Source organism: Rhipicephalus microplus, chromosome 3, assembly GCF_043290135.1.
Source record: "Rhipicephalus microplus isolate Deutch F79 chromosome 3, USDA_Rmic, whole genome shotgun sequence".
NCBI lineage: Eukaryota > Metazoa > Arthropoda > Arachnida > Ixodida > Ixodidae > Rhipicephalus > Rhipicephalus microplus.
This window is the reverse complement of record NC_134702.1, coordinates 231,152,973-231,172,629: the sequence shown is the minus strand read 5'-3', so window position 1 is coordinate 231,172,629 and position 19,657 is coordinate 231,152,973. Positions and strand designations below refer to the sequence as shown.

General features: G+C 45.0%; 2 protein-coding genes across 6 annotated transcripts in view; one reads left to right on the top strand and one right to left on the bottom strand.

Moving 5' to 3' along the window:
• LOC119167553 (zinc finger FYVE domain-containing protein 21) overlaps positions 1-16,716 on the bottom strand; it is a 37,975-nt gene extending 21,259 nt beyond the window's left edge. The window contains exons 1-5 of one of the 2 annotated variants that reach the window (XM_075890785.1): positions 16,347-16,716; positions 15,805-15,855; positions 8,320-8,567; positions 5,659-5,768; positions 793-989 (exon numbers count right to left, since the gene is read on the bottom strand). In XM_075890785.1, the coding sequence (XP_075746900.1) occupies positions 793-989; positions 5,659-5,768; positions 8,320-8,567; positions 15,805-15,855; positions 16,347-16,490 (750 nt within the window). In that variant the 5' untranslated portion in view covers positions 16,491-16,716. The remainder of the gene's footprint in view (positions 1-792; positions 990-5,658; positions 5,769-8,319; positions 8,568-15,804; positions 15,856-16,346) is intronic. The other variant, XM_037419059.2, reaches the window with a different exon arrangement.
• Positions 16,717-16,883: 167 nt separating this feature from the next.
• Positions 16,884-19,657, top strand: part of LOC119167551 (septin 4) — a 41,003-nt gene continuing 38,229 nt past the window's right edge. Inside the window, exons 1-4 of one of the 4 annotated variants that reach the window (XM_075890780.1) lie at positions 16,884-17,199; positions 17,367-17,451; positions 17,599-17,685; positions 19,003-19,056. In XM_075890780.1, the coding sequence (XP_075746895.1) occupies positions 17,158-17,199; positions 17,367-17,451; positions 17,599-17,685; positions 19,003-19,056 (268 nt within the window). In that variant the 5' untranslated portion in view covers positions 16,884-17,157. The remainder of the gene's footprint in view (positions 17,200-17,366; positions 17,452-17,598; positions 17,686-19,002; positions 19,057-19,657) is intronic. The other 3 variants (XM_075890781.1, XM_075890783.1, XM_075890784.1) reach the window with 3 other exon arrangements.

The following is a 19,657-nucleotide window of genomic DNA, read 5'->3' as shown; positions in this document are numbered from 1 at the left end:
GTAATGTTTCTGAACACTATCAATTGGGTTTATCCGTACTGGAAATTCTCCTGAAATATGGCTGGTATAGTAATGGATCACGGCAATATTTTAAAGGTAACAAAAAATCCATGCAGTACGCTGCACTTTGCATGCCAAGAGATCGAACTTGGGGCTGTTGCTAGTCTGTACAGGTTGCCATCTATGATCTGTAAGAAGCACAACACACTTGAGCAGACTGTGTCACCTTCATTTTACTATGAACAAGCAGTAACATTTCCTAGGTATACCGGTAAACTTGTCCAAACATGGCTGACTGCTTTGCATAACCAAATTTCGGCAATAATACGGAAAGGCGGGCTAGCTTATGTGAAGGAATGTACTATGCCGTTTTTCTTATGTGCAGTGATCATAAGGTACTGAAAACAGTATATATTGTGTTTTGTCTTTGAAAAAATGTCAGCACTGGTGCTTATTAGTCTGCACTGGTCCTTATTAACGTTCTGTCTGTGTGCACTAAAGTTTCAATATACGAATTTCGGAAGCCTCTAGTACCGTGACAGAGTGAGTGCAACATCACGAAGACAGACGTTCAGCAGCATTGACAATTAGGCAAGTTGGTATGATTCCAAGATTATCAAAATGACAGATCGAAAAACATGAAACACTGTAGATGCAGAAGACATGAAGACAAGTGCTGGCCTTTGTCGCCATTTCATAATCATGACACATACACAGCTATCATGCATGCAAACCATGTAGCCTGCCAACGTGTTTTAGCCAACTCCAGTGTTTGTAAAGTAGACACAATACCTTGTTGAGTGCCACAATCCAAAGGGCCCCCTGTGCGGCAGCCTCAGGTGCAGGCGATAAACCGAGGTGCAAGAGCGTTTGTGCAAGCTCCATTGTTGTATCCTGCTGCTCCTCACCTGCCCCTGGTGCCACTCCATGTGGCCTGTAGCCAATCATGACACCGCTCAGGCCACCATCGCTCGTCAAAAGACTCCGTGCTGCAGACAGAGAGACAGTTTTATCAGAAAAGACTTAAGGTATAATCCAGAATGTAATTCATGATATTTTAATAAAAAAACGAGCTAAAGTCACCCCTCATCTTATTTAGCAGTGTCTAACCAACAATGCCCCGCCGTCTGGCAACATGTGACTTGCATGTGCGTGAGAAGCCGGACACTGCCATATCCACATCCAAATACAATAACGGGCTTTTTTCTCTCTCTCTGTGTACTTTGTGTTCACAATTTGCTTTTTATTTGTTTCGAGTTTTCACTCTGCATAACGTTGCATTTAATTTTTAGTGTTTTTTTTCGTTGACTGAATATGAGTAGCAGTACGAGGAGGCAGTTCTCAGCTGCGTTTAAACTAAATGTTGTTGAGTTTGTGGAAACGAACTCAACAACATTTAGGTTCTCTTTCTGCGCTCTGCAATAGCGCAAGCTTTTTTCCCGATACACCAAAGCGGCGCTGAAAAACATGGCTGCTCAGTGCCCCTTTGGTGTATCGGGAAAAAAGCTTGCGATATTGCAAAGCGCAGAAAGGAAACCTGCAAATGTGCTATCTTCTGAAAATGTCGTTTCGTGGGCAGAGTACGGTTCATCCGCAGCTGGAAGATACCCTAGCCAATTTTGTACAGGCAGTTTGTGCGCGCTCACTGCCAGTGACTGTGGATACTATGTGCAAGAAAGCTGTGCAATTCGCTCAAAAAACTGGGCACAGGAGAGAAAAATTTCGTGCACCAAACTCTTGGGTGCGTCAATTCACGAGATGCAAAAGATTTTCTCTCCGGTGGTGTACATCCATCTGTAAGAAGTTGCCAAAGGAGTTCGAAGACAGGCTTATAAACTTTCAGCGCTTCGTGAACCGGCTTCTGGAGCAGAACTACATGATGGGATAGAGTGGCTATGCCCTGTGTGGTTTGAAATGCCTTCATTGAGCACGATCAGGCAGTGCGGTGCCAAGGATGTGAAGCTGTTGTCCACTGGCAACGAGCACTCGCGCTTCATAGTCATGCTGGCATGCATGGCAGACGGTAGAAAGCTTCCACCTTTCATCATTTTCAAACGTACGACGATGCCGAGGATACATGAACAAGGCCATAATTTTCAAATGGATACGAGTAGTGTAGAACTGTCAGCCAGGTGCACTGCTGCGTTTTCTCAGCATGCTGGTGTTGGGTGAGTTTCATAATCACCTGACCGACGCTGTGAAATGTGCACTCAGCGATGCAAAAACGGACATCGTCGTCATACCAGGTAGTATGATGTCTAACCTCCAGCTGCTCGGCATTTTGCTAAACAAGCCATTCAGGACCGAGTGCGGCAGGAGTACCGAGAGTGGACGTCTGGCGACAACCTAAAGATGCCGACGGGCTGCCTACAAAGGCCTCGGCTTGCGACTGTTTGTGGCTGGGTGCTTTTCGGCTGGTGTTCCTTGTCACATTCCATGGTGGAAAATGTTCTCAAGAAATGCTGAATCAGCAACTCGCTGGATGGCACGAAAGACGACACACTACGGGAGGCGGCCGGCGACAAACTCTCGTGTTCAGAAGACAGTTGTGCTTCATCCGGCGAATAAAAACAGTTTGTGATAGTGGTTTAGGGGAGCTCCGACGATCTGGGTGCGCTGCACTTAATTCACAAATAAATGTGTTTCAGCAGTTTTGGGTTGTTTTTCCTTTGTTTCTCTTTTTTGGTCACTCAAACTTGGAAGGCAAACTATACTCCCACTCAACCTATAGTCCAGTTTGTACAGTAGATGTCATGGTAAGGATGCTACTGCTTTTATAAATATTGGATATTCCTGCATACTGTAAAATTAAAGCCCCTCAATCAAGTGAAAGTAACATGTCTTAACTGCTGTGGTCTTCACCAGCACTTTTCTCAACACAGATTTTGATGGCATCCAGGGACATATGTAGAATTCCAAGTGGTAAAAATGAAGCATATTATCTTCTGAAAGCCAAAAACTTCAACGCACTGAGATTTAGGAAATGATCATAAGAAAAAGCACTTTGCAACAATCTGTGATGTTACAATCGCAGTGTTTTGCCAGGAAAATTCAGATTGAAAATATTCTCAACGATTTTTTCATTTACTCATACACCTAGTTGTGGTGAAATTACTCATGCCAAGGCTGTAACTAGGGGTGATTTCACGTACGATTGAACAAACCATGGCTGGTCGACCTCAAATTTCTTTCAAAATTTTACACATAGTTGCCTGATGTGTGTAAAGAAGAGATCTGCCACTGGTTTTGTTGTGAAAAAATTTTTTTGAAGCACAGTAAATCAATAATGACGGAGAAGCAGAGGGCCACACTTACCTGCTCTGCTGCTTTTTTCGAATTTGCTGATGAATTACAGAAAATATATTAATACTACCTGCCTCAAATATGTTTGGCTACATATAGGCGTACTGGCACTGATGTTCAATGTAGTGTAGATTTTTTATTAAAAATTCTCAAATTTGACAACGTTTTTCTGTTTGCAGGCCCTTAGTTCACAAAAAGCCTATGGTAGAGGGGTGAAAATTCCGCATTACTTTCTCAGCATGCTTATTTATAAAACTGCTAAACCTTATTTAATATCACTTTTCAATAAAAAGATGTGTAATCGTGCTAACTTCAAGAAAAGAGCATGCAAGGAAAACTTTTGACGACAAATAAAACAAAAGCACTTTTGATAATTTTTTATAGTACTATCCCCACTTATTCTACTACACATCAGCTTTCACAATCAATGAAAATATGTTGCATTATATGATTTTGCTTGCAGTTACGGCTCGTCAAAAAATGCTCTTGTGCAAAGATAGGCGACAGCAGATCGGACTTCCTACCCGCTAGGTATGGAATGCAGGCGTAGTCAGGCTGATGATTATGAGAATGATGATGACGAGGATGACAACAGAGCTTGATGCCACAGTGTATCAATGAACACCACGCAAACACTAATTTCTAACTATCACTACCATGTTTTTCACTACTAAATTGCAATGGCAAGACATACTTACTTAATACAATGTCACGCCAAATTGAAAAGCTGTAAGTAATCGAAAATTTCATACAATCTTCAGACCCACAAGTTGTTCTGAATCTTGCTCAAGGGCCTTACTCGACGAACCTTCTCCATACCGTAGCGTAGGCTGTGCGAGCTTGCTTGCTCGGTAATTTAGCACTCCTGGCCGTGAACAAATTCTTTCGAAATTCGTGCCCTCAGTGCAGTCCACAGCTATTTCACTGCTGCAGCACCACCGCGCTATCAAGAGGAGACTTCGAAACGTTTTACACATACCGAGATGCACACCTTTTGATGTTTTCACCACAATGAAACAGATATTATCACACATTGATTAATAGAATAACTCTAATAGCTGCAGTAAACATTTCCACATCTGTTCGATCAGTTCGCTACACTATACAGGGGTGAATTTCAGCGAACAGAACATGCCAAAACCTGACTTCCTCGTGGAGTCAGACACAGCGCCATGCCCCGGCATGGCTTTATTTTAGTCATCGCTCAGGTCTCTCCTCAAATCCACACAGACACCATGTCCAGTAAGAGACGACGTTGAAATAAACTTTTTCTAAACACAATATTTTGCCCTTTACTGAAGATTACTGTGGAGACAGACACTCCAATAAGCCTATAGGCCAATTTTTGGGAGGCCCTACCAGTATGGTGGGGCCTAATCTCGAAATCCAAAATCTGATATACTACTATGCACACTCATGCTCATTGATAAGTTGGGATAACATCTTACCTAACAGAAATCGTCCAATACAAACCATCACCCTCGAGGCTATTATAGGCTGTTTACCACAGCGCGTGCCTGGTGGTGTTGACATCTTGTGTTCATGACTGTGGTCATGAACACAAGATGTGAACACCACAATTGCAGTAACCTTGTATTTTTCACCCTTTTGTGCATACAAGGATACTACTCACAATAAATAAACATCTCATAATTTTGCCACAACGGCCATTGAAACCTTTGTAAGTTAAATGCGCTTTAAATACAGTTAGCATCACCATTTATGGTTTGCAAAAACCTAAAGCTATATGCATTTATGCACATACGTAAATGTTTAGGAATGAGAAGCTAGAACGTTGAAAGACATGCGTTCCGGTAAGACGGTAAATGCAAACCGTTGTCCAGTAACACGTTAACATAAAGAAGTATACGTACAAGCTAGAAGCCCCTATTCACGTTAACATAAAGAAGTATACGTACAAGCTAGAAGCCCCTATTCTTTCCCAGTATTGTACACAAGTATACTGTAGGGCAACCTTGCATCTGGCAAAACAAAAAACACTTAGGGTGCAACAGTATCGGCAGATGCAGTGCATCGGCTGTTCATACACAAGCCGCGGTACACACCAGCATTATCGCTATTGCTCCCGGACACTTGAGAATGTACTCCATTATTCATGTTGAAGAAGTTATCTGATAGGGCCAAACGAAAACATAGAAAAGGTTCTGATACATTTAGATGCAACTAGGACTAGACAATAACATGTTTCACAATTTTCATCTACTGAAAGCCTGTCACAGCAAAAAATAAAGATGAGTGCAAATGTTGATATTGAAAAGCATATGTTCCACAAAGAAGCAACAGTATAAGCACAAAGAAAGTTAGAAATATTAGCAGGTGTGCATTTGAACTCACTCGAGTTGGTCATTCCGGGGCTGTTGGGCCTGAGGATTCGGTAAGTGCTTATGCTGGCCAAAGGAATTTCTATCAACTCCTTGCTCTGAACATTTTCTATCTCGAGGATGCTGCAAGGAAAAAAAAACATCACAAAATGGGGTGAAAAATGAGCATCACTATTAAACAGTGGCAACCACACAGCAAAGAAAAAATGGAAGAAATAACTCCCAGTAGGTATGTTGCACTGTACTGGTTATTCAGCATATTGGGTACTATGCTTTAAGAACCACTCATGATGAACTCAAATCCAATCAAGTTTCATTATTTCCTAATACAATGTCCAAGAAGGATATACAGAAGGAGGCCCAGAAGTATACACTGAAATGGGACCTCGTCTTATTAATTTCAAATTTATGACTATTACTGAATGTAGAAGGCCTAATATGATTGGTTACATAACAAACTGGGCTCTAAGTTCGCACGTTGACCGAAAATTTTTCATTCTTTTTGGGTTAATTCTTTTAGGTCAAAGGAACTCAATAAATTTCGCTGCGTATGATGGACCTATGCACAGTTCCATCATTTACCCAAGGTTATAGGCTTGCGAAATGTGCAGATCGCTTACGAGTCAATTTTACTGATTACCTCGAGGCTTCCCATAATTATAGACCAGTGTTACAAAACAAAAGCTACAGAAGTGCCAGCGCAGGTTAATGCAGATGCATCATACTAATCAGTGCAGCATCAAGAGCCCAATAATGCCACCCCTTTGGCCGGCGCCTTACTGGTGACCTTCGTGTTGTTTTAAAGCCAGTGCATTCAGAATTATGCTACTGGCACATATGAACACATTTGTTTACATGCTTGCCTGATTTATTCTTACGCTGTCAGATGGCACCACTTATCCAGGAAGCTTAATTTTGTTGCTGCAGTAATCAGATAAGATATTTACACATTTTAAAACATTTGTAGACAGACTAAATTCTCTTACAATTTTATCAGATAAATGCATAAGTTTCAAAACAGCAGCTATTAACGTGGTGGCAATAGTATAGCTGATATTAAACGCAAGTGAAGCACAAGCCACCTTTCGCATGATGCAGGTTGCTGTACGATGATAAAACCTGTATGCATTATGGGAAAAGTAGTCATAGGGTAAACCTGCACTGCTGGAATATCCTTTACAACCAGAGACTTGGCATGAACAAAGCAGTGTGGTCACATCTCCACTGAGCATCTGCTCTTTGCTACTTTCGTCCTATGCCCACCATGCTTGACAAGCCAGCATACAGTGCATGACCTTTGATTTGTTTCATTGTGTGGGGACAGTACTGCTCGAGTGGGAATCGCTTTCAGTTTCACATCTTATTTGATATTATTTGAAGTTTGCTGGGAATATCTAACACCAGGCAAGTGACAAGATCGAGCATCTGAGGAACATTGAACTGCCGTCACTCAGACATGATAGTTAAATTGCCAGAATTGGCCATTAAACTCCACCCACCAACAAGGGCTCAAATATTTCAGTGCACACTGCGTGACATCGGGAAATGAGGAGCCACAGCTCAGTCATATGCTTTGAAACAATGTGATGACACACTGGGCAAATAGCTCCGTGCGCTCTGGTACTTGAGAGCCCATAGCAAGGGCATTGCAGTTTCACTGTACCTCCCACTTATTCACTCCTGCGGAAACACTTTCTGCAGAAAACCGCAGGTACACACAGGAAAGAATACTAGAAAGGATGCCTGTGCATATTCTCATGAGATGAAAACATGAAAGCACTGCTTTTGGCTAGGTCATTAGGGAAGGGTGCTGCAAAACAGTGCTGTCAAGGCCAACTAGTACAGCAGACAAGGCACGCTTCCTTCACAGATCCCATGTCAATGGCCACATGTTGCAAACGTCGGTGGTCTTGCAGAGCACATCGGCTTTCCATAGGCACTGTCTTTACTTTAAGTCAGGACATTCCCTGCTGCTTTGCCATTTCCCTCTCCTTCACCGCAACAGATTCAGGTGGTCACCTTGGCAGTTATTTGTGCTAGCATAAGTTCCGGGAGAAGAGTTCAAGTGCTTTCCAGATGCAATCCTGCAGACACCAGTTGGGTGCTTGGTTTCACCTAGTTAACTATAAAATGCTTTTGCATTAAACATGCAATGGGTATCTCTTAAAAAAAAAAAGATACGTGTTCAAGAATATCATGAGCCAGTAAAGGTTCTCATACTTTCAAAGGATTGCCAGCAACTTAGTGTAATAATACAGGAAACATCACCAATGCTCAATATACTTAGCACCGTTTCTAATAAGAAACCCTGTGCTTGGTGTAGCCACCCAGGAACAGTAGGTAGGCCAATTCGCAAGTGTGGCTTAATTAAAACATTTTATTAACAACATAAATTAGCTTACAGGCTTCTGTGGTTGTACCCTTAATCGTGTTATACCAACTTGTGAAAGCTTCGTCCATAATTATCAGGGCTTCACATCCCAGACCCACCATATGATTATGATAGATGCTGCAGAGTAAACCTTGAATGCATCGCGCCCTTCAATGTGCACATAAATCTGAGTGCATGGGCTTCTAAGGTTTCACCTTTATGAACATGAAGCTGCGCAAGCTGCTTGGTTTGCTCGCTACGAAGCTTCACTTATCACCAGAAACCATGTTCCTAGATGCTCACCGATGGTCAGGGGAGAGTCGACAGCAGTGTGGCAGGGCTGCACCCGCGTCGGGCACGACCGTGACGAGGAAGGGCGCGCCAGCGAGGAGCAGGCGCAGGTGCCTGTCGTAGAAGTCGTTCTCCCGCAGCGTCGCTGGACTGCAGTCATGACAGATGCGTACGGGGTCCACAAAGCACATGCGCTGCAAGGGAAGCCTACGGCTGCAGCAGCTGCTGCAGTACACGCGGCCACAGCGACGGCAATGGTGCTGTAAAAAGTACATCGGCCAGGATGACACTACAACCCAACGAATGGACATTTCAAAACCAATCAGAGCCTAAGGTCACTATGGCAGCTTCAAACAAAAGTCGGAAACAATACGACCAGCAGATGAGAACTGTGGAGAGGAACTTACAAGAACCAGGTGAGCTTTTTTGTATATCCACCACACACGGTTGATTTACTGGGTTCGGGATTTACATTAGGACGATGATGGAGGGCTCAGTATTAATGTAGGCCACGTGGTGTTCCTAATCGTGCAGTTAATTTTATAGATAACCATTGAAGTTGCTTCTTACTCAAAGCATACACTGCTGAAATCTGTTTAATTGGCAATTTTCGACAAAGGCAGTTAAACTTCAACAGCAGCATAATACAGGAGCACTGTCACGGACGGCCATTTTTGGCGACACCGCGTCACGGCAATTAACGGGCGCCGTACTCCCCGACTGACCATGAGAAACGGCGGCGCATGAAAGGGAGCCGAGAAGTGCAAAATGGGGTGCTCTTCTTGGAACGTCGCCGTCGACGGTTAATCCTTTTGTAACTGCGGCGGCGTCTGCAAGGTCGTAGAAGGCCGCGGTATACCCCGAACAGGGATTAGACTACGAGACACACCGGCTGAGAGCCAAATGGTTGACAGTTCCCACGGGGAAAAGCGTGGGAAACGCTCTGGTGGCCAAGCCGTATGACAACAACCCGACAGGTTGTCACTCTCGCTAGTGGAGGGCCCTCTCCCAATTAAAAAGGGGTGGGGTCAAAATATCTTTGGGGCGGAGTTTCCCATCAATTAAACGCGCATGATTGGACCCAGGTAGAGGTCTCTTGTCCCCAAGGAAGAGAGCGAGGAGACACGAGGGGGATTTAAGCGCAGGATTTTGCCCTGCTAGGGAGACTAGTCGCTGACCAAGATGGTGTAGAAACAGATCAACAAGCATCTCTTCTAGAAGTTTTTAGTGTGGCTCTGTATCGGCTGGCCACCTAAACTTAGCCGTTCGTCTAGTTGTGACGCAATATTAACGTCTGCAACGTAGACATCGGGACTTCGCCTCGAGTTAGCTCAACCTGCTCGAAGTCACCTGCAAGCACTAGCCTCCTGGAGCCACCAGCGTTGCAACACCGCCGACATCGCAGTCGTGCCAGAACTCTCTTCGACTTCTCGCATCCGATCGTCGGGGACACAACGCTGCCGGTCATCACACGTATGCCTTCACCTGTTTATATCTTCGAACTTTCTCCTCCGTCGTTCTATTCTTGTTAGTTGTGTAGTTTGTAATAGTTCTCTCTCGTAAGCTGATTTCTTGTTTCTGTTATATATTTCTTTAGTTGTATCCAGTGTCGATGTATTTTGTTAGTTGTATTGAAGTGTTGTATTAGATCCCGTGTGCTGCAATATCACTAGAGTAAAGTTGTTTTGTTTTCTCACGTCTCCGATCTCTTCACTGTCTCTGCTTGCGTACGGAACGAACCGACCTGCTGTCATTCCCGTCGCCGACTTCGCGCTGGCGACGCTAGAGTGGCAGCTTGTAACAAAACTGGCGTCCGCGAGACAGGACGTTCCGTACAAGAATAAGACAGTGAGGGGTGAACGAGAACCGTGCGGATAGCGTGGTGATAGAGCCACACAGTTGAAGCGGTTGCAGCCTGCATAAGATTGCGCTGGTTTTATAGTGGCATTATAGTGACAGTTTGCAGTATGGAGTGTATGAATTTGGATAAGTGGATCACGCACGGTAAACAGTTAGGCCTCGAGCGCGCCGAACTGAGACAATGGGTTAAGGAGCAGCAGGAACAGGCGTTAGCCAGAGAAGAGCGGGCACTGGCCCGGGAGGAAAAAGAAAAGGAGAGAGAGTGCCAAGAAAGGGAAAGAGAACGCGAAGAAAAGGAGAGAGAGCGCCAAGAAAAGGAGAGAGAGCGCAAAGAAAGGGCGAAAGAACGAGAAGCGGCAAGGGAAGCGGCAAGGGAAGCCGGAGAACGGGAGGTGCAGCTACTGCAATTAAAGATTCGCCTCAGTGAGGGTAGCAGGGTGAGCCGATCCAGCAGTGAGCACGACGATGCCGGCGAGAAACTGTCATTTGAGCGAGACACATGGTGTCAAGGGCTACTGACGATTCTGCCTTGCGAGGCAAATGAAGCTGTTGCGCGACTCAGTCAGCAGAACGCGAACAACTACGAGGTAGTTAAGGCAGAGATGTTCCGGACATTCGAAACTTCTGTCTGGACAAAGGAAGAGCAGCTCAGACAAGAGTCTGAAAGAAAGCGCGAAACAGAAAGACAACAGTCGGAAAGCGAGGCGCGTCGGAAAGCGACGGACGTTAAAGTGTGGCAGGAAGCACTAGAACCAGAGATCGCACCGGAAAAGGGCCCGTGTATTCTAGAATGCATCAAGGTAGAGTATGCTGAGAACGAGGCCTTGGCCGGTCTGGAGGTAGAGACGATGTCGAAAGACGCTCCTTGCGTGGATGAGGAGAGTGCCAGCAGCCCTAATGGGCCCAGTAAGATGCTGGAAACCTCCTTCGTGCCTCAAGAGTACGTTTCGACATCGTCGAATGTAGGCATGATTAGCACAGTGGCGAAGCAGAGCGAGGACGCGACGCTTCAGCAATGCAGCGATGCCGTCGGAGAGGGCCCAGTTAATGGCTTCATCAGTGTTGACAAAGCCAATTTGGCCCGACACTCCGTCGTGACGCAGAGTTCAAAAAGCGTTATCGGGAGGGAAGACCTAGCACCAGCTCCAACGAGCTTCCCAACTTCTGAGGTCCCGAAGCGACATGATGATGACATCGAGAGAAAGGGGGCAAGCAAACATCACCGAAAACGAAAGAAGCGGAAGCGCACCGCACTGTGTAAGCCTAGGGCAGATCCCACTCCATCTCGAGAAAGACGAAAGGCTAGGCCATTTATCCGTTTCAAGAAACGTCAATGGTGGCGTTCATGGAGGCGCAAGCGGCGAGCCAGGTGTAGAGGGGGAAAGGGAGGTGCGTCACCCGAACGAAACGAGCGGTTATTTTCGACGACTTCGGGAAGGCGGCCTGGCCCGAAGGTTCAAAGTCGAAAAGGCACAACGGCTAAGTACTGCGTGGGGGCGACCACAAAGACACTATTACCCAGGCTTCCCCTCTGTTTCTGGCGTCCCTTGCACATTCCCGAGGGGAGCAGGCCGAAATGCAGAATGAGGCGTGACAGCAGGACACAGTCTGGCGTTCGTGCTTTTTGTAACCTCTGGCGTGCTCGAAAGCCGCCGGGAACGCGACCCCATCGTGTGCGATTCAAGCGAATCTAATTGAGAAAGGGGGGCGGTCAGTTTGAAGAATTGTTGCACGTGCCTGCTAAGTATGGTTACTTAGTGTGTCTTTGCAGATGCAGACTTCAGTCATAATTTTTGCAAGTTACGTGAGGCGGTGTAAATTGTTCAGAAGGGAAACCGCCGAGCCAAAGGCTGAAAGTTAGCATCGAATGAGTTTAATCATGAGTGCGAAAATTTGCATAAGGTAAAAACTGAGAAAATGTGTCATTTTTCTAGTTGTTTCAAAGGTTTAGTGTGGCATCGTATGCCTCCACTGCCATGGGGATGTGGCATGAATGAGCATTTGAGGAAGATGTTAGCATAAACCGAATGATTTTGTAAATTGATTAAGATTGGCGTGACCCGGTACAGTTGTCGTTGCGCGCATTGAGACTTGAGGTCTATGAGCATTTTTTTTTCGTTCGTTGGTTGTTTCTGTTTGTATGTGCATATTTCATTGTATAAGAAGTGTATTTTGAGTTATTTTCTTTTTGCTTGGTGCATTGGTTGTCTTTACTTGTTGTAATGCACATTGAAGGATTGCACTACAGTAGAGGAGCGCACCTGTTCCGTTTTGTTTCGTAGTATACATTCGTGCAGTGTATTCTGTATTGATGGCTGCCGTACACGGCTATTTCCTCTTCTTGTTTGTATTGCGCCTTGATATTGTTGCGTGTAACTGAAGCTGGTACTCTAACAATTTGTTTGTTTTTTTCTTTTGTTGTTACTTTGATGCACCCTGCCTAGTTATGTTGTGTATGAGAGGGACAGCCCTCATGTCTCCCTTGTTGGTGGTGTTTTGTTCCTTGTTGTCGAAAAAATTCCCCTCCGTGTGAACAAATTTTATGAATAACGTTCTGAAAGTGGGGGGCAATGTCACGGACGGCCATTTTTGGCGACACCGCGTCACGGCAATTAACGGGCGCCGTACTCCCCGACTGACCGTGAGAAACGGCGGCGCATGAAAGGGAGCCGAGAAGTGCGAAATGGGGTGCTCTTCTTAGATCGTCGCCGCCGACAGTTAATCCTTTTGTAACTGTGGCGGCGTCTGCAAGGTCGTAGAAGGCCGCGGTATACCCCGAACAAGGATTAGACTACGAGACACACCGGCTGAGAGCCAAACGGTTGACCGTTCCCACGGGGAAAAGCGTGGGAAACGCTCTGGTGGCCAAGCCGTATGACAACAACCCGACAGGTTGTCACTCTCGCTAGTGGAGGGCCCTCTCCCAATTAAAAATGGGTGGGGTCAAAATATTTTTGGGGCGGAGTTTCCCATCAATTAAACGCGCATGATTGGACCCAGGTAGAGGTCTCTTGTCCCCAAGGAAGAGAGCGAGGAGACACGAGGGGGATTTAAGCGCAGGATTTCGCCCTGCTAGGGAGACTAGTCGCTGACCAAGATGGTGTAGAAACAGATCAACAAGCATCTCTTCTAGAAGTTTTTAGTGTGGCTCTGTATCGGCTGGCCACCTAAACTTAGCCGTTCGTCTAGTTGTGACGCAATATTAACGTCTGCAACGTAGACATCGGGACTTCGCCTCGAGTTAGCTCAACCTGCTCGAAGTCACCTGCAAGCACTAGCCTTCCGGAGCCACCACCGTTGCAACACCGCCGACATCGCAGTCGTGCCAGAACTCTCTTCGACTTCTCGCATCCGATCGTCGGGGACACAACGCTGCCGGTCATCACACGTATGCCTTCACCTGTTTATATCTTCGAACATTCTCCTCCGTCGTTCTATTCTTGTTAGTTGTGTAGTTTGTAATAGTTCTCTCTCGTAAGCTGATTTCTTGTTTCTGTTATATATTTCTTTAGTTGTATCCAATGTCGATGTATTTTGTTAGTTGTATTGAAGTGTTGTATTAGATCCCGTGTGCTGCAATATCACTAGAGTAAAGTTGTTTTGTTTTCTCACGTCTCCGATCTCTTCACTGTCTCTGCTTGCGTACGGAACGAACCGACCTGCTGTCATTCCCGTCGCCGACTTCGCGCTGGCAACGCTAGAGTGGCAGCTTGTAACAAGCACTTGTCCTTAGAAATCTTTAGCGCTCTTGTATTTTCTATCTGTTGAAGCGCATATTAAGGAACCTCATTAAAATTAAGCTTTAGAGCCCCAAATTACCATGCGCCTCATATTCACACTGGGTATTGGCATGCAAAACTGAATGTTCGTGCCAATTTTCAGTACATGATTATTTCAGTATTTTTTTTTATTAGTGGGCTGATGAAGCTGTTAGAGGGCACCAGGTGAATGTTGATGAATCAGCAGTGCTACACTCAGAAACAGTAATAGTTATGCCAATGGCTTCCTGTGTTCTTAAATGCATACAATGTTTAGCAAAAGAGCATTTCCTGTTGCAATAGCAATTATTTTGGCATTCCAGGTGCCCTATACTGTTGCCATGCTGGTGACAATGCCAACACAGTCTGTACACGTACAGATGTTAGAAGGTCTCCACTGCTTGACAACAGAGGAGAAAGCCACATATGTGGTGGTTTAATGGTTACAATGTGCGACTGCTGATTTGAAAGACATGGGTTCAAACCCAGCTGTAGTGGTCACATTTTGATAGAGGCTGAGCGCTAGAGGCCAGTGTACTGTGTAATGCCCACAGCGTCTTTCATCGGCTGAGTAGCTTTGCAATGTTAAATCTCATAAACCAAATGAAAATGTATTGAGGAAAGACGGAAATGGCTAGAGAGATCCAGCATGAGGAAATTTTTACATTATGAATTAGCTAGCTGAAATAGATAAGACAAGGTAAACTACTGAGAGCAAATGAGGTACAGAATATATAGAAGACACACCAGATAGGTCAAGCGCCAAGTTGCAACTATGTTTACTTGCGAAAAACTTTTTTATATGTATACATTCTACAACCAGTATGGGACGCATTGCCCTTCATAGCCTTCTTTGTCCTTGTCTACCTAATTAGCATTCTGCAGTTTACCCTTGTGAAGCACCCTTGCAACCAGTTAGGTGAGGAACACTTTCTTATGAACGTATTGACTTTTTCTAACACACCATGCACATTTTGATGCAGTTTACACAGCCCGCCTCACCTCTGCTTGGCCAAATGCAGCGAAGCAACTTTTCCCATGACTCACGCACAACTTCTGCAAACAGTTTGCTGAACATTTCATCGTATATATGTTTAGGACGCCGTATACTTCCCGAACTACAACACTCGCAGAACTGTAACGTAAGCTCCTCCAAGGTTTTTGGCACCACACTGGAGGAATCTACATATATGCTAGAAAAGATCACACAAATGATCCCTTCACTTCCACAGTTGCACGAAATGGCACTGCAAAATAGCCCGTGACATTACAAGCTTGCTCTCCTAAAATGGATACTATATGTTGTCAAGGAAAGTGATGTATTTAAACTTGGGCGACCAGTCAGCTCAAATTGATTGATTTGTGAGATTTAACATCCCAACACCACTATTTGATTATGAGAGACGCCGTAGTGGAGGGCTCCGGAAATTTTGACCACCTGGGGTTCTTTAACGTGCACCCGAATCTGAGTACACGGGCCTACAACATTTCCGCCTCCATCGGAAATAGAAGTTAGCTCAAATTAGGCTTTCATATGAACATTATGTGCGCTTCAATCAAAACTGTCGTATAATCAGTATAGCAGTGAGGCGCTCAGTCGAAAAGAATATAATATGAGAAGGCACGTCACTGTCAAAAGTAATACACGACTTTCATTAATTTTTATTATCTCCAGCTGATAAAAAAAAGCACAGCACAAACGTATGTAGGAGCAGCCTTGTGGCAAGCAATAACAATTGAGGTCAGCGGTCAGCTTGCGTGATGCACCAGTTAATCAACGACGCTGATAACTCGCTTGTCAACCTTCATCGTTACTGCAGGCTGTACGACAACGTACACTTCGACATATGGGGTAAAACACGCAAAACGTTGTACTTACGCGGCGAGTTATGAAGTCGAACTTGGAGCGGCAACGCCAGCAATCGGCGGTCTGCAAAACAGATTTCACACACACACAAAAAAAAAGTTACGCGTGCATACGAAAACTCACGTGCAGAGAAACTGAAGTACCTGTGCAAAGAAATGTGAGAGCTATCGATTAAATAAAGCAATGTTTACCAGCTGTCGCTCATCACGCACTCCGCGACACAGCTGTTGTGCCGTGTGCACGTACGCGAAGTAAAAAAAAAAACGGTACAGGAAATTTGGAGCACGCGTAAGCACTCGCACTGAATTCCTCTATCTCTGGAACGATCAAGGAAGCCGCAAAGAAGGGTAAGAAAGAAAGAAATCGCGCAGCTCGTAACGAGCACACAATCAACACGCAAAGAGGCCGCACGCCCAAGATCAACGCGCATTTCGCTCCAGCTTGAAACGGCGCAATTAAACCGAGTTGGCTTAGTTACACACACGCTCTCTGAACACATACGCGCCCTTCGCGAGGTAAGCCCGCGGTTGTCGATAGCTCAAAAAGACGCGCACACAAGGTGTCACAGGTGGACTCGCCTCTCGGTCGGGTGTCCACGGAGGCTCGTCCAAATGGAAAGGACTGAGCTCTTCGTGACCCACTGTGACGATTCTGAGGCCGCTCTTGGACCTGACCAGCTTCTTCTGGGCAGTTGTCATTGCACGTTGTACACACCCGCGTACGCGAGACGCACGCGCTGCACTCCACAAACTCAAAACACGCCAACACCCTTCGCACGCACGCACTACACACCCCTTTTCCGCCGAAAAACGGCACTTTCGTAGTTTCTGGGTTTCTCGTTTCGCAGTCTACTTGGAGGCTTCCGGGTGGCGCTCAGTTCAGTCAACAATTCAGTTCAAACTAATAAATGTGCGCGCAAAGAGTTCAAATTTGTCGCCTAACTGAATGATGTATAACACGAAAATATAACTTTCTCGCGCACACTTGCGATTGTACAAAAATGTGTAGCCAGTGCGCATTACCGCAATGCGGCAAACCACGGCGCCGCGTCGAGCAACAATGACTGTTAAAGGTCTCTTGTTTTTGTGTGTGTGTGTGTGTAGTTTTTGGTTGCCATGACCGTGGCGGGACGCTGTCGGTGACTTCATTGGCTTCGCTTCGCTCGGCTCCAGCCGCTCCGTTGGAGGAAGCGCCTTAACAATGGCTTTTAAATGACCCACCGCGAGTCGCTGGATGTGATTAGGCCTTTTTTTAGAGCACGGCAGCGGCGAGGTAAGCTGGCACAAACGCGTGGACTGTAAAGCAACTCTCTCAACTGTGCTGCTCACGGGAGGAAGAGGCAGTCACCAGTGACCATCAACAGCGATGCCGAGCACCGATCTGCGCCACTCCCCGTGCCCCTCTGAGGCGAGAACCTTTTCCTTTGATCAGCCTTTTGATTTTTTTTTTTAAATACGATAGCTGTAGATGGGAGCAGTTGGGCGTCGGCGTTCTTACGTTGTCGTATTTGCGTGGCGAAGTGATGCTGCGCTGCGGGCGCGTAAACAATCCCATGTTTGGCTTCGCCGGCGCAGGGAGAAATCGGCTTCGCTACACTACCGGAGCAAGTGCACAGGAAATCAGTCAAGAGGGGATTCGACTTCACCTTGATGGTCGTGGGTACGATTAGAGCTTCATTTCGCATTCAACACTTCAGAGTAGTCCTTGATCTAGTAGTCTCTCTCTCACCATCTACTTTCTTCCGGAAAACGTTGTCAGTCTCTCATCTTGTGTTTCTTTTCTTTCTTTTTTCCATTTTTTCGCCAGGCGAATCTGGCCTGGGCAAATCTACGCTCATAAACAGCCTGTTTCTGACGGACTTGTATGAAGATCGCAAGCTCCCCAATGCCGAAGGTATGTATACACGGCTGTTCACAGTGATCGTTGTATATCTTTGCACCCCAAATTGTGCAGCGTCAACTGCTTCTACAAGTGATGTTCCGTGCAGGGAATTTTCCCTCTTTCGGGGAATTTTAGCCTTTCATTTTCAGCCAAAGGGAAAAAGGGAATCTTCATGATATGGCAGGGAATTTCAGCAATGGTTAAATTCTTCTATTATGACCGATAGTTAGTGGTTACAGCGCACCTTCATCTGCTGTAATCGGTTCTGGCGCATGCACCACGCAAGCATAGCCTTTTAGATTTGTTTCTGATATTTACTCGCAGCGATTTCTAGTACACTATTGATTTTAGACTTGAAGCCCGAAATGTGCAGTGTACTAAAAGTATATTAATTAATACAGTCATGTTTTTTTTGTAGGGCAGTGGAGGGGCTAGTCATGATCCCAAAAGTCACCAGTACGAATTGTATGTGTGCGCGTGAATGGGGGCGGAACGCCGTTCTGTTGTGCTGGGAAATATGCTGGGGATTTCGTCAACGTTTTCAGGGAAAAATCCCCGAATTAGGGAATTTTCATGTGTCTGAATGGGAATTCTTCAGCGTGGTATGGAACATCACTGGCTTCTACATATCTGCGTAGTTCTACCTTTTCATTTATTGTATGTTTGTATTCCCAATTCCTCCTTATATGTGAACATGCTGCTTGCAGCTGTACTCAATACTGTAATGTTTTCTTTTTTTTTCTTTAGCGATTTTAATTATCTCGGTGTGGGTGATTGCAGTCTTACCCCAAGCACTGTCATCACTAGCAAGTGAAATTAATTTTAACCATATTTTGTAAACTTTATTCGAGAACATCTGGTAATTAGGCAGCTATTACCAGTGCTGAAACACAAATGAGGAAAACGTACAATTACAGCTCATCACAAAATAAGAAAATGTACCAAAATTAAATAAAGAGCATATATGTAATAAATTCATTCGTAAATGAACATGGAAATATGACAGAAACTGCATCATTCTATGATAAAAACAGGGCACCATGGCAACTAGCAAAGATTGTTTATAACAGATTATCGCCGCAAGAAATAACCAACAATGATTGCAGCAAAAAAAAAAACTGCTTTAAAAGGCTGCTCGGCAAACTCTGATGCCTCCTGAATTAATGGCAAGCATTGTAACAATTAGTAAATCTGCATTTTTATCCAAACAACATCAACAAAACTTGCTTGCAGTTCAATGTTACCAATTTGGTTTTATGATCAGACTGCATCATTTTTTTATCCACATTGTTCAGTAAAACACTTTCCATGATTTGTCTGGACATTTAGTTTCCAATACTGTCCAACCAATCCACACCTCTGGAGCAGCTCACCTTTCCCATGGTAAGATGTGTACGCTATGGTATTTTCTTTTTTCTTGTACAAGCATGTAATATGGTATTTGTGATTTTAACAATACAGGTTGATAGGTTGAATGTTGGCTCTATTTCATTCACAGCAAGCAATGCTGGAGAGGTTACACAAGTTGAAAGTTCATGGAGGTCTCGCTTCACGTGTTTTTCAGTGCATTTGCTTTCGATCTGTGACACTTCATGGAATATAATTCACTGTCATATTACAGTTACAACCTGTACATGTTTGTTTACATGAAAATCTGTTACTTGTGTTGTAATGCACTCTCAGTATGTGGCATTCAGCATGTTGTCTTGCTATGATGGTCTAGTGGCTAAGGTACTCGGCTGCTGACCCACAGGTCACGCGATCGAATCCTGGCTGCGGCCGCTGCATTTTCGATGGAGGCTAAAATGCTGTAAGCCCATGTTTTCAGATTTGGGCGCACGTTGAAAAAATACAGGTGGTTAAAATTTATAGAGCCCTCCACTACGGCGTCTCTCATAATTATATGGTGGTTTTGGAATGTTACATATCAATCAATGTCAACCTTCAACTCGTTTTGATAGAGAGCATTGGATTTTGACCTCAG